General features: G+C 37.6%; 1 protein-coding gene across 1 annotated transcript in view; it reads left to right on the top strand.

The window, feature by feature from the left end:
- Positions 1-3,715: 3,715 nt before the first annotated feature.
- The window catches only part of CNTRL (centriolin), a 72,593-nt gene continuing 56,981 nt past the window's right edge, over positions 3,716-19,327 (top strand). The window contains exons 1-5 of the mRNA XM_063432827.1: positions 3,716-3,956; positions 15,191-15,409; positions 16,024-16,148; positions 17,333-17,463; positions 18,819-18,960. Coding sequence (XP_063288897.1) covers positions 15,223-15,409; positions 16,024-16,148; positions 17,333-17,463; positions 18,819-18,960 — 585 coding nt within the window. The 5' untranslated portion in view covers positions 3,716-3,956; positions 15,191-15,222. The remainder of the gene's footprint in view (positions 3,957-15,190; positions 15,410-16,023; positions 16,149-17,332; positions 17,464-18,818; positions 18,961-19,327) is intronic.

Here is a 19,327-nt window from a genome sequence, read left to right as displayed (position 1 = left end):
ATATATATTGGTAACAAAATACACTTAGAATGACATTCTATTTATATCTATCTATATATAAAATACAAATAACTGCAAATATTTATATATAGATAAATATATATAATTACATAAATAACTACATAAGTATACACGTAGACTTTAACCCCTTCAGGACGGAGTGAATAGTACACGTTCTGATCAAAACAAAACGTAAACAAAAACTGGAATTTGCGCTATATGTCTGTTCACCCGTAGTTCCCCTCTTTCATATTAAATGCACCCACACTTATTATATATCATTTTGTTCAGGAGAAACAGGGCTTTCATTTCATATAAAATATTTGTATTTGAAACAATTTATTATGAATAAAATTAAAAAAAACTGTGAGAAATTTGAATTTTTTTTTTAAATTTGTAGTTCCGCCTCACATTTTAGCTGTAAATGTCATAATACTGTTAGGTTTTACGGCAACAAAATGCACATATTTGTAATCAGCGATGTCTCACGAGTACAACAGTACCCCCCATTAACAGGTTTTATGGTGTTTTGGAAAGTTACAGGGTCAAATATAGAACGTTCCATTTTCAAATTGAAATTTGCCAGATTAGTAATGTTACCTTTGAGACGGTGTGGTAGCCCAGGAATGAGAATTACCCCCATAATGGCATACCATTTGAAAAAGTAGACAACCCAAGGTATTGAACGTGGGGTATGTTTAGTTTTTTTTAGTAGCCACTTAGTCACAAACACTGGCCAAAGTTAGCGTTCATATTTGTTTTTGTGTGAAAAAAGCAAAAAACTAATATTTGGCCAGTGTTTGTGACTAAGTGGCTACTAAAAATGACTGGACATACCCCATTTGCAATACCTTGGGTTGTCTACTTTTGCAAATGGTATGCCATCATGGGGGTAATTCTTATTCCTGGGCTACCATACGGTCTCAAAGGCAACATAACTAATCTGGCAAATTTCAATGTCAAAAAAATGAAATGCAAGCCTTATATGTGACTCTCTAACTTTCCAAAACACCATAAAACCTGTACATGTGGGGTACTGTTATTCTCGGGAGATTTCACTAAACACAAATATTAGTGTTTTAAAACAGTAAAACATATTACAACAATAATATAGTCCATAAAAGTGCCGTTTGTTTGTAAAAAATGCAAAAAACGTCACTTTTACTTAAAATATCATCGTTGTAATACAATTTACCAGTTTTAAACACTAATATTTGAGTTCAGCGAAGTCTCCTGAGTAAAACAGTACCCCCTATGTACAGGTTTTATGGTGTCTTGGAGAGTTACAGGGTCTAATATAGTGCATGCAAATTAAATTCTCTGCACTTTCTCCCTGTGTTGTCAGGCATGTCAATCAAATTTTAATTAATCAAATGACATAATTATGTTAAAAAATTACTTAAATATACACGTAGAATTTTAATATATATGCATTTATAGGTATATAAATTCTACGTGTATACTAATGTAATCTTTTATGTAATTATATGTATTTATCTCTCTATATATATTTGCGGTTATTTGTATTTTATATATAGATAGATATATATAGAATGTCATTCTAAGTGTATTCTGTTTCCAATATATATATATTAATAACAAAATACAGTTAGAATGAAATTACATATGAATATATAATTTATTTTATATTTTGTTTCAATATTTTATTTATTTATTTAATTATTTTATTTATTTATTATTGTAATTATGCGTATATATATATAATATATATATGTAGATCTATTATATATATAATATATATACATATTATATATATGTAACGTCATTCTAAGTGTATTTTAATATTAATATATATACTAATATTAATATTAAAATACATTACGTATGACGTTACATATATATAATATGTATATATATTATATATATAATATATATACATATTATATATATATAAAAAGGCATTTAATTTATTTTATAACATTTTAATATTTATTTTTTTACACTACCTACCAGCAGGGGGACTGTCTAATATTTTAAACAGTCCCCCTGCTGGCAGATCCATAGCCAGCTATAGGGGGCCATGTGATCGCTCTTTGAGAGAGATCACATGGCCCCCGGGGGCCTCATTTGCCGGAGGGGGGCTGCCTGGGCTCTCAGACAGCCCCCCAGAAGAGGATCGCGGCGGAGGTGAGTACACCTCTGCTCCTGGGGCTGCAAGCCGTTACGGCGTTCTATGCCGCCGCAACGGCTTTAAAGCCCTTTAAAGCCGCGACGGCATAGAACGCCGTAACGGCGTTAAGGGGTTAAATACATATATATGTATATATATAAAAATTCTACGTGTATGCTTAAGTAATATTTTAACATAATTATGTGATTTAATTAAATAAAACATAATTGACGTGCCTGACAACCCAGGCAGCAAGTGCAGAGAATTAAATTTTCACGCGCTACATTTAACCTTGTAACTTTCCAGGACACCATAAACCTGTACATGGGAGGTACTGTTTTACTTGGGAGACTTCACTGAACACAAATATTAGTGTTTCAAAATGATAAAATGTATTACAACGATGATATATTTAGTAAAAGTGACGTTTTTTTGCATTTTTCACATACGAATGCCACTTTTACTGATGATATTATTGTTGTAATATGTTTTAATGTTTTGAAACACTAATATTTGTGTTTAGTGAAGTCTCCAGAGAATAACAGTACCCCTCATGCACAGGTTTTTATGGTGTTTTGGAAAGTTACAGGGTTAAATATAGGGCTTGCATTTCATTTTTTTCACATTGAAATTTGCTAGATTGGTTATGTTGCCACTGAGAGCGTATGGTAGCCCAGGAAAAAGAATTACCCCCATGATGGCATACAATTTGCAAAAGTAGACAACCCGAGGTATTGCAAATGAGGTATGTCCAGTCTTTTTTAGTTGCCACTTATAGCCAAATATTAGTTTTTTTGCTTTTTTCACACAAAAACAAATATGAACGCTAACTTTGGCCAGTGTTTGTGACTAAGTGGCTACTAAGAAAGACTGGACATACCCCGTTTGCAATACCTTGGGTTGTCTTCTTTAGCAAATTGTATGCCATCATGGGGGTAATTCTCATTCCTGGGCTACCATACGCTCTCAGAGGCAACGTAACCAATCTGGCGAATTTAACTTTGAAAATATTACGTGCTATATTTGACCCAGTAACTTCCCAAAACACCATACAAACTGTACATATGGGGTACTGTTATACTCGGGAGACTTTGGTAAATCCATATATATATGTTTTATGTCTGTGTCGGACTACGTTTCCCATAATGCACTGCTCCAAGGGGAGAGATGGTTGACGGACTGGGTGGAGCTAACTGCCCCTCCCCGCACTGGGCGGGCCTCCCTCCTGAGGGCCACTCCCATCCCCGGATGGGCTGACCTTCCTGATGCAGGCACCTCCCCCTCCACGGACTGGGCGGTCCTCCCTGCTGCAGGCCCCTCCCCTTACCCGGATTGGGCTGACCTCCCTGCTGCAGGCCCCTCCCCTTCCCTGCATTGGGCTGACTCCCTGCTGCAGGACCCTGCCCTTACCCGGATTGGGCCGTCCTCCCTGCTGCAGGCCCCTCCCCGGACTGGGTGGACTCCCCTGCTACAGGCCCCTCCCCGGACTGGGCGGACCCCCCTGCAGCAGGCCCCTCCCCCTCCCCGGTGATGGGCTGGGCCTGCTCTCAGCGATGTCAGTTGAGGCCAAGATGGCGGCGCTCCTCGCTCGGTAACCCGGTGTGTGCTGGCTCCTCTCCCCGGTCTCCCCAGTGAGCCTGTCCAGCCCGGCCCGGCCCGGCCACCTTCCCCGTGGCCCTTACCGAGACCCTCAGTGTGTGGCCCCCGGGGCCGGTCCGACAGCAAACCTGAGACGGGATGTCAGTTAGAGGGAGGGAGCAGGCCAAGCGTTACCATGACAACCCCGGGCATCAGCTCCAGCGCGCACTGACTGCTGGGTATACAGGTACCAACTCTATAACTAACTTTATAACTATTACTATATTACTGCTAACATTACCACTGACTGCTGGGTATACAGGTACCAACTCTATAACTAACTTTATAACTATTACTATATTACTGCTAACGTTACCACTGACTGCTTGGTACACAGGTACCAACTCTATAACTAACTTTATAACTATTACTATATTACTGCTAACATTACCACTGACTGCTGGGTATACAGGTACCAACTCTATAACTAACTTTATAACTATTACTATATTACTGCTAACATTACCACTGACTGCTGGGTATACAGGTACCAACTCTATAACTAACTTTATAACTATTACTATATTACTGCTAACATTACCACTGACTGCTTGGTACACAGGTACCAACTCTATAACTAACTTTATAACTATTACTATATTACTGCTAACGTTACCACTGACTGCTGGGTATACAGGTACCAACTCTATAACTAACTTTATAACTATTACTATATTACTGCTAACATTACCACTGACTGCTTGGTACACAGGTACCAACTCTATAACTAACTTTATAACTATTACTATATTACTGCTAACATTACCACTGACTGCTGGGTATACAGGTACCAACTCTATAACTAACTTTATAACTATTACTATATTACTGCTAACATTACCACTGACTGCTTGGTACACAGGTACCAACTCTATAACTAACTTTATAACTATTACTATATTACTGCTAACATTACCACTGACTGCTGGGTATACAGGTACCAACTCTATAACTAAATTTATAACTATTACTATATTACTGCTAACGTTACCACTGACTGCTTGGTACACAGGTACCAACTCTATAACTAACTTTATAACTATTACTATATTACTGCTAACATTACCACTGACTGCTGGGTATACAGGTACCAACTCTATAACTAACTTTATAACTATTACTATATTACTGCTAACATTACCACTGACTGCTTGGTACACAGGTACCAACTCTATAACTAACTTTATAACTATTACTATATTACTGCTAACATTACCACTGACTGCTGGGTATACAGGTACCAACTCTATAACTAACTTTATAACTATTACTATATTACTGCTAACATTACCACTGACTGCTGGGTACACAGGTACCAACTCTATAACTAACTTTATAACTATTACTATATTACTGCTAACATTACCACTGACTGCTGGGTATACAGGTACCAACTCTATAACTAACTTTATAACTATTACTATATTACTGCTAACGTTACCACTGACTGCTGGGTACACAGGTACCAACTCTATAACTAACTTTATAACTATTACTATATTACTGCTAACATTACCACTGACTGCTGGGTATACAGGTACCAACTCTATAACTAACTTTATAACTATTACTATATTACTGCTAACATTACCACTGACTGCTGGGTATACAGGTACCAACTCTATAACTAACTTTATAACTATTACTATATTACTGCTAACGTTACCACTGACTGCTGGGTACACAGGTACCAACTCTATAACTAACTTTATAACTATTACTATATTACTGCTAACATTACCACTGACTGCTGGGTATACAGGTACCAACTCTATAACTAACTTTATAACTATTACTATATTACTGCTAACGTTACCACTGACTGCTGGGTACACAGGTACCAACTCTATAACTAACTTTATAACTATTACTATATTACTGCTAACATTACCACTGACTACTGGGTATACAGGTACCAACTCTATAACTAACATTATAACTATTACTATATCACTGCTAACATTACCACTGACTGCTGGGTATACAGGTACCAACTCTATAACTAACTTTATAACTATTACTATATTACTGCTAACATTACCACTGACTGCTGGGTACACAGGTACCAACTCTATAACTAACTTTATAACTATTACTATATTACTGCTAACATTACCACTGACTGCTGGGTATACAGGTACCAACTCTATAACTAACTTTATAACTATTACTATATTACTGCTAACATTACCACTGACTGCTGGGTACACAGGTACAAAGTCTATAACTAACTTTATAACTATTACTATATTACTGCTAACGTTACCACTGACTGCTGGTTACACAGGTACCAACTCTATAACTAACTTTATAACTATTACTATATTACTGCTAACATTACCACTGACTGCTGGGTATACAGGTACCAACTCTATAACTATTACTATATTACTGCTAACGTTACCACTGACTGCTGGTTACACAGGTACCAACTCTATAACTAACTTTATAACTATTACTATATTACTGCTAACATTACCACTGACTGCTGGGTATACAGGTACCAACTCTATAACTAACTTTATAACTATTACTATATTACTGCTAACATTACCACTGACTGCTGGGTATACAGGTACCAACTCTATAACTAACTTTATAACTATTACTATATTACTGCTAACATTACCACTGACTGCTGGGTATACAGGTACCAACTCTATATATAACTATAACTATTACTATATTACTGCTAACATTACCACTGACTGCTGGGTATACAGGTACCAACTCTATAACTAACTTTATAACTATTACTATATTACTGCTAACATTACCACTGACTGCTCGGTACACAGGTACAAAGTCTATAACTAACTTTATAACTATTACTATATTACTGCTAACGTTACCACTGACTGCTGGGTACACAGGTACCAACTCTATAACTAACTTTATAACTATTACTATATTACTGCTAACATTACCACTGACTGCTGGGTACACAGGTACCAACTCTATAACTAACTTTATAACTATTACTATATTACTGCTAACATTACCACTGACTGCTGGGTACACAGGTACCAACTCTATAACTAACTTTATAACTATTACTATATTACTGCTAACATTACCACTGACTGCTGGGTATACAGGTACCAACTCTATAACTAACTTTATAACTATTACTATATTACTGCTAACGTTACCACTGACTGCTGGGTACACAGGTACCAACTCTATAACTAACTTTATAACTATTACTATATTACTGCTAACATTACCACTGACTGCTGGGTATACAGGTACCAACTCTATAGCTAACTTTATAACTATTACTGCTAACATTACCACTGACTGCTGGGTACACAGGTACCAACTCTATAACTAACTTTATAACTATTACTATATTACTGCTAACATTACCACTGACTGCTGGGTATACAGGAACCAACTCTATAACTAACATTATAACTATTACTATATTACTGCTAACATTACCACTGACTGCTGGGTACACAGGTACCAACTCTATAACTAACTTTATAACTATTACTATATTACTGCTAACATTACCACTGACTGCTGGGTATACAGGTACCAACTCTATAACTAACTTTATAACTATTACTATATTACTGCTAACATTACCACTGACTGCTCGGTACACAGGTACAAAGTCTATAACTAACTTTATAACTATTACTATATTACTGCTAACATTACCACTGACTGCTGGGTATACAGGTACCAACTCTATAACTAACTTTATAACTATTACTATATTACTGCTAACATTACCACTGACTGATGGGTATACAGGCACCAACTCTATAACTAACTTTATAACTATTACTATATTACTGCTAACATTACCACTGACTGCTGGGTATACAGGTACCAACTCTATAACTAACTTTATAACTATTACTATATTAGTGCTAACATTACCACTGACTGCTGGGTATACAGGTACCAACTCTATAACTAACTTTATAACTATTACTATATTACTGCTAACATTACCACTGACTGCTGGGTACACAGGTACCAACTCTATAACTAACTTTATAACTATTACTATATTACTGCTAACATTACCACTGACTGCGGGTACACAGGTACCAACTCTATAACTAACTTTATAACTATTACTATATTACTGCTAACATTACCACTGACTGCTGGGTATACAGGTACTAACTCTATAACTATTACTATATCACTGCTAACATTACCACTGACTGCTGGGTATACAGGTACCAACTCTATAACTAACTTTATAACTATTACTATATTACTGCTAACATTACCACTGACTGCTGGGTACACAGGTACCAACTCTATAACTAACTTTATAACTATTACTATATTACTGCTAACATTACCACTGACTGCTGGGTATACAGGTACCAACTCTATATATAACTATAACTATTACTATATTACTGCTAACATTACCACTGACTGCTGGGTATACAGGTACCAACTCTATAACTAACTATAACTATTACTATATTACTGCTAACATTACCACTGACTGCTGGGTATACAGGTACCAACTCTATAACTAACTTTATAACTATTACTATATTACTGCTAACATTACCACTGACTGCTGGGTACACAGGTACCAACTCTATAACTAACTTTATAACTATTACTATATTACTGCTAACATTACCTCTGACTGCTGGGTATACAGGTACCAACTCTATGACTAACTCTATGACTAACTCTATGACTAACTCTATGACTAACTCTATGACTAACTCTATGACTAACTCTATGACTAACTCTATGACTAACTCTATGACTAACTCTATGACTAACTCTATGACTAACTCTATGACTAACTCTATGACTAACTCTATGACTAACTCTATGACTAACTCTATGACTAACTCTATGACTAACTCTATGACTATTACTATATTACTGCTAACATTACCACTGACTGCTGGGTACACAGGTACCAACTCTATAACTAACTTTATAACTATTACTATATTACTGCTAACATTACTAGTGACTGTTGGCTGCATAGGTACTAACTAGAACTATATAACTATTACTGTTACTTTATTACAGGTACCTGCAATAACCATTACTTTATTAATCATAACATTATTAGTGACTGCTGGGTTCACGGGTACCAATTATTATTAACTATAGAATAACGTTTTAGTACTGCTAAAATTAATAGTGACCATAGGTACCAACTAGAACTGCCAGCATCACTATTACAGGTCCCAACTAGAACTACCAGCATTACTAGCACATGTACCACCTAGAACTACCAGCATTACTAATACAGGTACCAACTAGAACTACCAGCATTACTAATACAGGTACCACCTAGAACTGCCAGCATTACTAGCACAGGTACCACCTAGAACTGCCAGCATTACTAGCACAGGTACCACCTAGAACTGCCAGCATTACTAGCACATGTACCACCTAGAACTGCCAGCATTACTAGCACATGTACCACCTAGAACTACCAGCATTACTAATACAGGTACCAACTAGAACTACCAGCATTACTAATACAGGTACCAACTAGAACTACCAGCATTACTAATACAGGTACCACCTAGAACTGCCAGCATTACTAGCACAGGTACCACCTAGAACTGCCAGCATTACTAGCACATGTACCACCTAGAACTACCAGCATTACTAATACAGGTACCAACTAGAACTGCCAGCATTACTAGCACAGGTACCAACTAGAACTGCCAGCATTACTAGCACATGTACCACCTAGAACTGCCAGCATTACTAGCACAGGTACCAACTAGAACTGCCAGCATTACTAGCACAGGTACCAACTAGAACTGCCAGCATTACTAGCACAGGTACCAACTAGAACTGCCAGCATTACTAGCACAGGTACCAACTAGAACTGCCAGCATTACTAGCACATGTACCACCTAGAACTGCCAGCATTACTAATACAGGTACCAACTAGAACTGCCAGCATTACTAATACAGGTACCAACTAGAACTACCAGCATTACTAATACAGGTACCACCTAGAACTGCCAGCATTACTAGCACAGGTACCACCTAGAACTGCCAGCATTACTAGCACATGTACCACCTAGAACTACCAGCATTACTAATACAGGTACCAACTAGAACTGCCAGCATTACTAGCACAGGTACCAACTAGAACTGCCAGCATTACTAGCACATGTACCACCTAGAACTGCCAGCATTACTAGCACAGGTACCAACTAGAACTGCCAGCATTACTAGCACAGGTACCAACTAGAACTGCCAGCATTACTAGCACAGGTACCAACTAGAACTGCCAGCATTACTAGCACATGTACCACCTAGAACTGCCAGCATTACTAATACAGGTACCAACTAGAACTGCCAGCATTACTAGCACATGTACCACCTAGAACTGCCAGCATTACTAGCACATGTACCACCTAGAACTACCAGCATTACTAATACAGGTACCAACTAGAACTGCCAGCATTACTAGCACAGGTACCAACTAGAACTGCCAGCATTACTAGCACAGGTACCAACTAGAACTGCCAGCATTACTAGCACAGGTACCAACTAGAACTGCCAGCATTACTAGCACAGGTACCACCTAGAACTGCCAGCATTACTAGCACAGGTACCACCTAGAACTGCCAGCATTACTAGCACAGGTACCACCTAGAACTGCCAGCATTACTAGCACAGGTACCACCTAGAACTGCCAGCATTACTAGCACAGGTACCAACTAGAACTGCCAGCATTACTAGTATAGGTACCAGCTAGAACTGCCAGCATTACTAGCACAGGTACCAACTAGAACTGCCAGCATTACTAGCACAGGTACCAGCTAGAACTGCCAGCATTACTAGTATAGGTACCAGCTAGAACTGCCAGCATTACTAGCACAGGTACCAACTAGAACTGCCAGCATTACTAGCACAGGTACCAACTCGAACTGCCAGCATTACTAGCACAGGTACCAACTCAAACTGCCAGCATTACTAGTACAGGTACCAGCTAGAACTGCCAGCATTACTAGTATAGGTACCAGCTAGAACTGCCAGCATTACTAGCACAGGTACCAACTAGAACCAGCATTACTAGCAGACGTATCAACTTGTTTTATAACTCTTTTACTACTAATTTATTAATACTAACATTTGCTACATAGTGCTGGCTACGGCTGCACAGGTACCAGCTATTACAACAAGTTTATTACAGCTTAATATTACTACTGGCTGGTTATCGTGGCTTCACAGATACCAGTATTACTATTACTGCTTAATATTATTACTGACTATGTGTGTTTCTGGCTATTGCACATATATATATATATATATATATATATATATATATATATATATATATATATATATATATATATATATATATATATATATATATATATATATATATATATATATATATATATATATATATATATATATATATATATATTTATTTCCCATTTAGTACCTTTTATTATAAATGTGGTGTTTTATGCTAAAAGGTGAAATTCTGCTGTTTGTTTGTATTGGTTAATGGCTATTTGCCATAAATTGTGTTTAGTTGCATGGTGTATTTTGTGGCATGCTCTTCATCGTTTCATTTATTACTTTCTCGATCTCAGAACCTGTTAGGATACTGTAACGGATCACCTGGCACCCCGACTGGGTACCTCTGTTGATGGATGCTCCTAGCACTTCCTGAGGGCTCCAAGCACTCCAGCCGACACCATAACCACCGTAGACTCCTCCAGAGAGCAAGGCAAGAACAAGCTCTTGCAAGAGCTTAGTAGTGATATAGCATGGGAGTATGACTAGCATAGGAATCCCTTGTAGCAGATTCCCCCAATAAGAGACGGCACTCCAAATTGAGGGTGAAGTAGAACTGACAGAGCTGTGGGTTTATTGTTCTTATATACACATTCTTACACATTAGTACCACCCACAGGGTTTTGTAAAACAACCAATAAACACGTACAATACACTCCGACACTCCCACACAAAATCCTCCCCTCTGTCTGTGATACAGTTACCTTACACATTGGGTTAATATAATTATCACAGGCAGGAAAAGAAAGTTTTACACAATATTCATGACTTTAAAAGTATGCATCACATTCACATAAAACTTACATTTTCAGAATCATCATACTCCAAATGCCAACATATGTCAAAATCATACAAATTGGTCCAGTGGGTCAAAAGTTAGATCGACGTCCTTTGTGACCAAATGAAGCATGGCTTTTCTGTTCAAAACCAGTTCCACAGAGTCTTCTATCCTGGCGATAAGTAATCCAATTATCTCAAAGGACAGAGGCAAAACTCCATTAGCCACATGGTAGCAAAATACAATAAAATACATAAAAATATATGACTGTGCAGCTATTGAATAAAACAGGTACATTCAACATATCCCCAGATAGCTTAGATCTGAGCGCACATTATTACTGAATGGCGCTCAGATCATTTACATACAGTTCAATTGCCATGGAGCCAAAGTCTTTCACATAGTCTTTCGTTATACGAATGGGCTCCATGGCATAGCTATCTGGGGTAATACTGCTCACATAGGGAAAGTACCGAATGACCCGGCTTTCGGTCTTTGCAGGGGAAAATCAAGCATTTCAACATGGGGCCATAGTCACAGGGCAGGAGGCTGGCAATCAGTCTTCTCCAATGCCCAGTGGCGAGGCTGGTTCCGCCACAGATACTATTTCTACTGTATTATCCCCAGTTTACTTTACCTGTGACAGAGCTGATTGGGAGCATAGTGCAAGCTGCTATGTTAAACCAGTTCCTGCCAACGCGTAATAAGACTGTATGTTGGGTAACCGCTTTGCAGAATGTGCTGCAGATATACAATCTTTTTGTCGCCAATTGGCCAGCATTCCTGTTCCTGTAAGGATCAAGTAGAACCATCCATTTATTTTACCTGTTATATGATTATCACGGTTAGTCACCAAGATCTGAATTGCCAGAAATTTCTCATTTTAGACCAAAATACACAAATTAGAAAAGTTCTCCAAATTGGTTATATCTTTCAATAACACTTTTTTTTGTCCAGAATTTGAAATAGAATTTGAATGTCTGACAGTACATACTATAGTGAGTAACCCTGTATTTCACGGTACCATATGTTCTATGATGCCAATGTGTTTATCTTACTAGTTAGTCTCAGAAAAGCACAGACCCATTTAAAGAACCGTGGAAGAGCTTAGACAAAGGAAAGTAGAGTTTGTTTATTTTCTTTACTTTTTTGTTTGTTTGTTTGTTTGCAACCCGTTACAACAGACATTCCTAATTTCTGGTAAAAATGTCAGCATGGCACATTACATACCAGTCAAGGAACTGGGTATATAAGCGTACAATGTATAAAGCATGTATTGTACACCTGCTGTATTGTTCGTATTAGATTGGCATGTGCCACTGAGTGATATCACCAGCAAGCATAGCCGACTCAGACTCCTTTGCATACAGAGCCTCGCTGAATTGAAAACATGATACACTCACTGTCCATTGTTTATATTTTGCACACATGCCATACAATTAACTTGATTTTGGATGAGGGTATTTTTTAAAAGCAACTGGTGTGCCTGTATGGAGGTTTTAAAAATATCCCCTCATTCTGACGCAGTTATAGTAAGATAACTATTAAATCGGGGTGCACATTATCTTAATGAAAAGAAAAGAAACACAATTTTGTCTACCAGCGTTTGCAGAATGCGGCATAAGACTGGCAAGGAATCTTGAGAATTCTAGTTTTACAGCTGGAGGTCTACCTTTTTGACTTGCCCTGTTCTAAGCTGACGATAGACACCTGGTCATCGTGGGTCTGAGCAAATGTTTGCTCTGTCTATTGGCCCAAAGTCACTGGCACAAGGTGAGTAGTGGAATTTGCCAAATGTGTATCTAACCCTTGGGACGCTCACACTGCAGCAAATAACTGTCAAAACTAAACTCATTAATGGTTGGGTACTTGTTACATAAAGAACATGCAGATAGGGTTGTGTGATTGGCTTGGCTGTTTAGACCGCAAGTTATATTGAGAAACAGGAAGGAAGTAGACACTCAAATTGTTTTCTTTTGTTTTTTTTCCTGTTCATCATTTACACCCGTTCACAATCATGTTAGGCCAAGGATTATAGAGCAATAAATCATTAGGGCACTGGGGTAAGTGATTATGGAATTTAAAAAATATATATTTATATTTTGTTATCTGTGTGTTTTGATAGTGTATCTTACCTTGTGGTATCTGCTATTGTTTACTAAAACTGCTGAGATGCAATGTAGTAGTAATGCACTGAGGACACCATGCACTATAGCAGGCATACGCAACCTTCGGCACTCCAGATGTTTTGGACTACACCTCCCATGATTCGTTGCCAGCATTATGGGTGTAAGAGCATTAAACAGAAACCGTTTAAATACTGTGCGTTCCCTCTCACTGAGGGTGTATTTGCTATGCTTGATTGGTAGAACAATGTGACAAGCATTTTATGTGTTGAAAACTCATTCACATATTTTAAATAGTGAGTCTGATGAAAGGGCTGTTTGTTTACTCGGCCAAAGGCTGTTTCTATTGTTCAAATAACATCTATAGAGGTTACAGGCATTAAGCACTGTAGCATTTACTTATTGTGGCAAGTAAGGGGTTAATCTGCCTTGTCTTGGATTAGAATGTAAGGAAGTTGTAGTTTTGGGGCAGTTACAACTGTATCTGAGCAGAAGTGGTGACACTGCTGTTGCTGAGAACTGGAGCGAGGTTTGAGTAAAGGTTGCGAGCGTTAAAAGCGCGAGACGCTGGGACAGAATAAAACTCCGCAGCACAAGCACAATCCTGTCAGCGGTCACTGAGGCAGGAGTGACTTGGACGGACCCCTGCCCTCGCACCCTTTAGCAGATATCTTTTTGACTATAAGGCGGTCAGGTCATCTAAGACTGACTAACAATTTAGTGGTTAATAAAGTTAAAAGTTTTAAAAGGTAAATCGTTTCTTATATGTTCATTGTTATGAATATTATGGTTGTAAGCCCCTTAAGCTTTGAATAAACACCACAGCCAGTCCATTGAAAAGTAAATAAACTTTGTCTGTGTTTATCGTGTGGTCTAATTTTATTTATACAAAATATTGCCTCCCATACATATAATTCTGGGCTGTCAGGTCGGAACTAAATGTCCCATGATCCTCCACAGCTGTCATGAAAGAATGAGTGTCTGTGATAGGATGAGCATCATGGGAATTGGTGTCCAACCGTATCTGGAGAGTTACATGTTTATCTCGGATTTACAGAATATTTTGTTTGATTAATCTAAACTTGCATCCCATAATTTGTTTGGGATTTAAGAAAAAACAATTGATCTTTGCATTTTAGTAAAAAAAAATTTTTAAGTACTTCTGCGCTTTTATTGTAATGCAGGGTTACAACCTATGCTATGTAACTAGATTTTCTCTGTATTTTTTTTCAGGCAGTAGCACATGATTGACCACATTTTTTACAATGAAGAAAAGCTCCCCACCAACAGGCGGTAAGATCCCAGTGCCAATTTTGTCAAGTCGAAATATGAGGTCTCCATCACCCTCCAGTAAACCTAAAGCTGCTTCATCTTCTACTGCTCGAGGAACCCTAACTAGCTCCCTCGATGCGAGAGAAGAAAGTGATACCATGGAGTATGATGGCGTTAAAGGTGATTATCATTGCCCTGAGAAAACTGTTCAGGTTTCTTTCAAAGGATTCTTCTTAATCTAGAAATGCATTCTGGGATATGTGGTATAGTCTGCTGAATGAAAAGAAAAACCTATATTCTTACATTTTGTAACGTTTACTATTTAGACAGCAATCGTGTTGCTAATTTGTCTCTCAAATCAATGTTTTTCTTGGCTCATGCCGCACAGTGAAACATGAACAAACATCACTAAAATGATTACTTTGTAAATAAATCCCACATTAAAAAACGATATCTTGGGGAAACTGGCACATCGTCCAATAGAATATGTCTCATATGGAAGCTTTGCCTGATGCTTCTTATGGAAGCTCTTTGCTTCAGCTTGATCTCCAGGAGAATGTTCCTAAATTGGCATTAACCATTTCAAAAAGTGACATTTTCACTGTAAATCAGCTCTTTTATGAATGGAGACAAAGGGGGTGCATTTGGGGTATCCATTTACGTAAATACCATTGCAATGCAAACGTTCCATTATTGAAAAGTACTCTTTCTGCTATTCTTCTTTGCATGGGGGGGGCCCAGCCGTAACATTTTATGTTTTGCTCCTTTTACATTCTTGTGTTCCTTTGCTTTAGGAAATGATCCTGGCGTTCGTTACATCACAGAGTCGCTAATCCAAAAGCTGACGAAGCAGGAAAACCTTGCATATGTTACCTCGCTGAATCTTGCCCTCTCTAAAGAAGGAGGCAAAAAGTTCAAGGTTTGTCACGCTGTATTTGTCACTATTTTGTAGATCCAGGTTTTTCACATCAGTCCTTTAAATCAGACCACTCATGCTGTATCACTGCCGGTGCACAGCATTTTCAGTGAGAATTGCTGCACCACCAGAAGTTAAATGGATGTTGACGTTTGACGACCTCCTGATCATGCTCTGTCTTTCTCTGTTTTTGCGGTTTTATGCAGCATATCTCCACCCCCTTAGGTACGCTTTCCCTTTTCATAAAATATGTTTCAGATGTACCAGAACCTTTTCTCTAGAGCTCAGTCCCAATAATTACATTTCCATATAAAGTCATATATGACTTGCATCATTTCAACTCCAATTGCCTATGTTAGAAGATTTTAAAGGGATTTTTAAAGCATCAAAACCGCGATAGCCTATTATAGTGTTTATGGTGCTGGTAAGCTGCTATTGGTGCAGGCTTCAATATTTGTTGTTGGGATTTTTTATTTTTTTGTCAGGTAATTTCCGTGTTTGGAAAAACCTCTTGCCGGTGTTCTCAGTTCACCACCTCTGATTTCACTTTCAGCCAACGTTTTTAGAATACATGCTCCTATATGTGTTAAAGCTATATTTATAACTTTCAGTGAATTACTGGCTTAGAAGGGCCACGGCCATTTGGCATCCCTGAACCCTGATGTATCCTATTACTGAGAGGTTATTATTGCATATATTTGGATGCATAGTAAAAGTTTTTATTTATCAGCAGCTCAAGGGAAGATCTTAGGGTGCCAGTATATTCCCTGTTTTTTGGGGGGAATCTTTTTGAAAAAAATTGAAAGGCCTGTTCTCATCACTTTGCAAACAATATGGGAGCATGCCGTAAGAGTTTGCCCCCTCCCCTCAAACCCCCCCTTTGAAGCTTCTATGTTAGAAACGGATGATAATTGTTATAAAAGCAATTATTAGAATATTTCTGCTGAGGCCTCAGACTCTCTGAATAATTAAATGAACGGATTCCTTACACAACATCTTTATTGCGCGCTGATTGCTTAATTAGCTTGCTGGTGGCATTAACCGACGAAGATGCAAAATGTGAGCTGCATATAAAACATTAGACATAAGAAAGCTTGCAAAGCTTCCGCAAATGCAAAGATGATAATGTGTTTAAAATGGTAACATTTATAATTTGTTTGTATTCTTTTTTTCATTTCTTTGTTTAGTTTATTGAAAATCTTGAAAAATGCGAAAGACTTGAAATTCTGAATCTCAGTTACAACCTTATTGAAAAGATTGAGAAGCTGGACAAACAGATCCGGCTAAGGGAACTTTATTTGTCTCACAACAAAATAAGGTACAGAATACTCGGAGAAGAGCTGGCATCAGAGGTCGAGCGGAGCTCTCTGAGATTAAGATTGATAAATCCGTTACATAGCAGTAAAAATGGCAATGTTAATATATATAATGATATATAAAAATTGTGCCAGAATTCTCCAAGAATTAGACATGTGTCAACTTTTAGGTTTGATAAACCTCCTAAATATGTTTCTCTATGAAAATACACAGAGAATCGATATGTATGGATTTTATTTTTTAAATTTTACAAATATTCATTACTTTTGTAAGCCTTGCAACAAGAGAGCCAAACAGATAATTCCAGGCTTATCTGTGGTAAATAGAGAATTGTACACCATGTTACTGGGGGAAGTGGAAAACTCAAAGATGGAAAAGATGGAAAAAGTAAGCTCATGCGACTATAAAATCAACAGGCACAGACATGAAGGTGTCTACTCTACCCATGTCTACATTGGAACTGCAAAGCAGAATGGAAAGATCATAAAACCAGGTACAGGTGAACCTCTGTGAAATGATCCATCCACAGGAATAAGTTATTGCTAAAAACGGGTTTAACTCATGGAGATCCATCAGTCTGCACACACTGAATGAACGCTGGAGAGATCACGACAGGAGTGCTATCGATGAAGTTAGCAAGCCTAATCAGGATGCCGAGCAGGTTCAGAATGATGGCCTTCGCACGCTAGAAGGATACCAGAAGAGCTGGATGAAAAACTGGCTGCGTACACGGTAAACGCAGAAATCCATCCCAATGATGATGGAAGCCGACATCCGCAGTGAAAGCCAAGCTGATGCTGAGAAGTTCAACGGGAAATTTCAAAAATCGATTCTGTCCTGATACACTGCACCTTGACTGCGTCTACCCTCTCTGCTTCATTAAATATTGAATGTACAGAAAAAATGAGTTTTGGGAAACATGAAACTAGAATGAATATATATATATATATATATATGTATATATATATGTATACATATTGTATAAGCATCTTCTATTAAACAAACATCATATTGAGAACTTTGCTATTAAATTAAATTTTTTAATTTTTGTAGTCTTGCTTAGCAAATATGCTGATTAAATGGCTTTCACGCAAAATGACGGGGTATGGGACATGTCTAAAGATCAGAATATAAAATGTATTAATGTCTGTGAAAGAAACATGTATAAAATGAAATCACATGTGGTTAAAAATAATAGAAATTATCAATAGCTATTTAGATACTCCTTTTTGAATAAGTACTGAAAAAAAAGAACAGGTTAATAAGCTATAATTTTTCATTTTATTTTTTTTATTTTTTTGGTTGATTAAAATATACTATGTTGGTTTTTTTTTTTTTTTTCCTTTGAACATACAGCAAAATCGAAGGCCTGGAGCATATGCAACATTTACAAAAATTAAATTTTGCTGGAAATGAAATCGAACACATACCTGCCTGGGTGGGGAAGAAAATTCGCTCTCTCAACAGTCTAAATCTGAAGCAAAACAAGATCTCTTCTGTAAGTTGTTGGAAATCGAAATTAGCTTGTCACCCAATACCGTTTCGTAAATAAACATATGAGAAGGATGGCTTATCCCAGCACCCCCCCCCCCCCCCCCCAACTACAATTGCTATGTATGTTTTTCCAGCCCAAACATAAAGCGTTAGTTTGAAGCAGAACTAAAGCAGACGTAGGTCACGTAGTAAGTTGCTGTATTGCATTCAAACAACTCTAAACTGTGCTAAAAAAAAACATTTTAAAGGGGTTAACGAGAGCTCAGAATGGTGTTAAATAAACCTTTTAAAGGGATAAACTAGATTTCGGAAGGGATTAACAGAATGTTCACAAGGACTTAAGAGAAGGAGTTTCAAGATAGAAACTGTAT

This window comes from Pelobates fuscus, chromosome 9 (genome assembly GCF_036172605.1).
Source record: "Pelobates fuscus isolate aPelFus1 chromosome 9, aPelFus1.pri, whole genome shotgun sequence".
Taxonomy (NCBI): domain Eukaryota; kingdom Metazoa; phylum Chordata; class Amphibia; order Anura; family Pelobatidae; genus Pelobates; species Pelobates fuscus.
The sequence above is the reverse complement of the archived record's forward strand: the minus strand, read 5'-3'. Positions and strand labels throughout refer to the sequence as shown.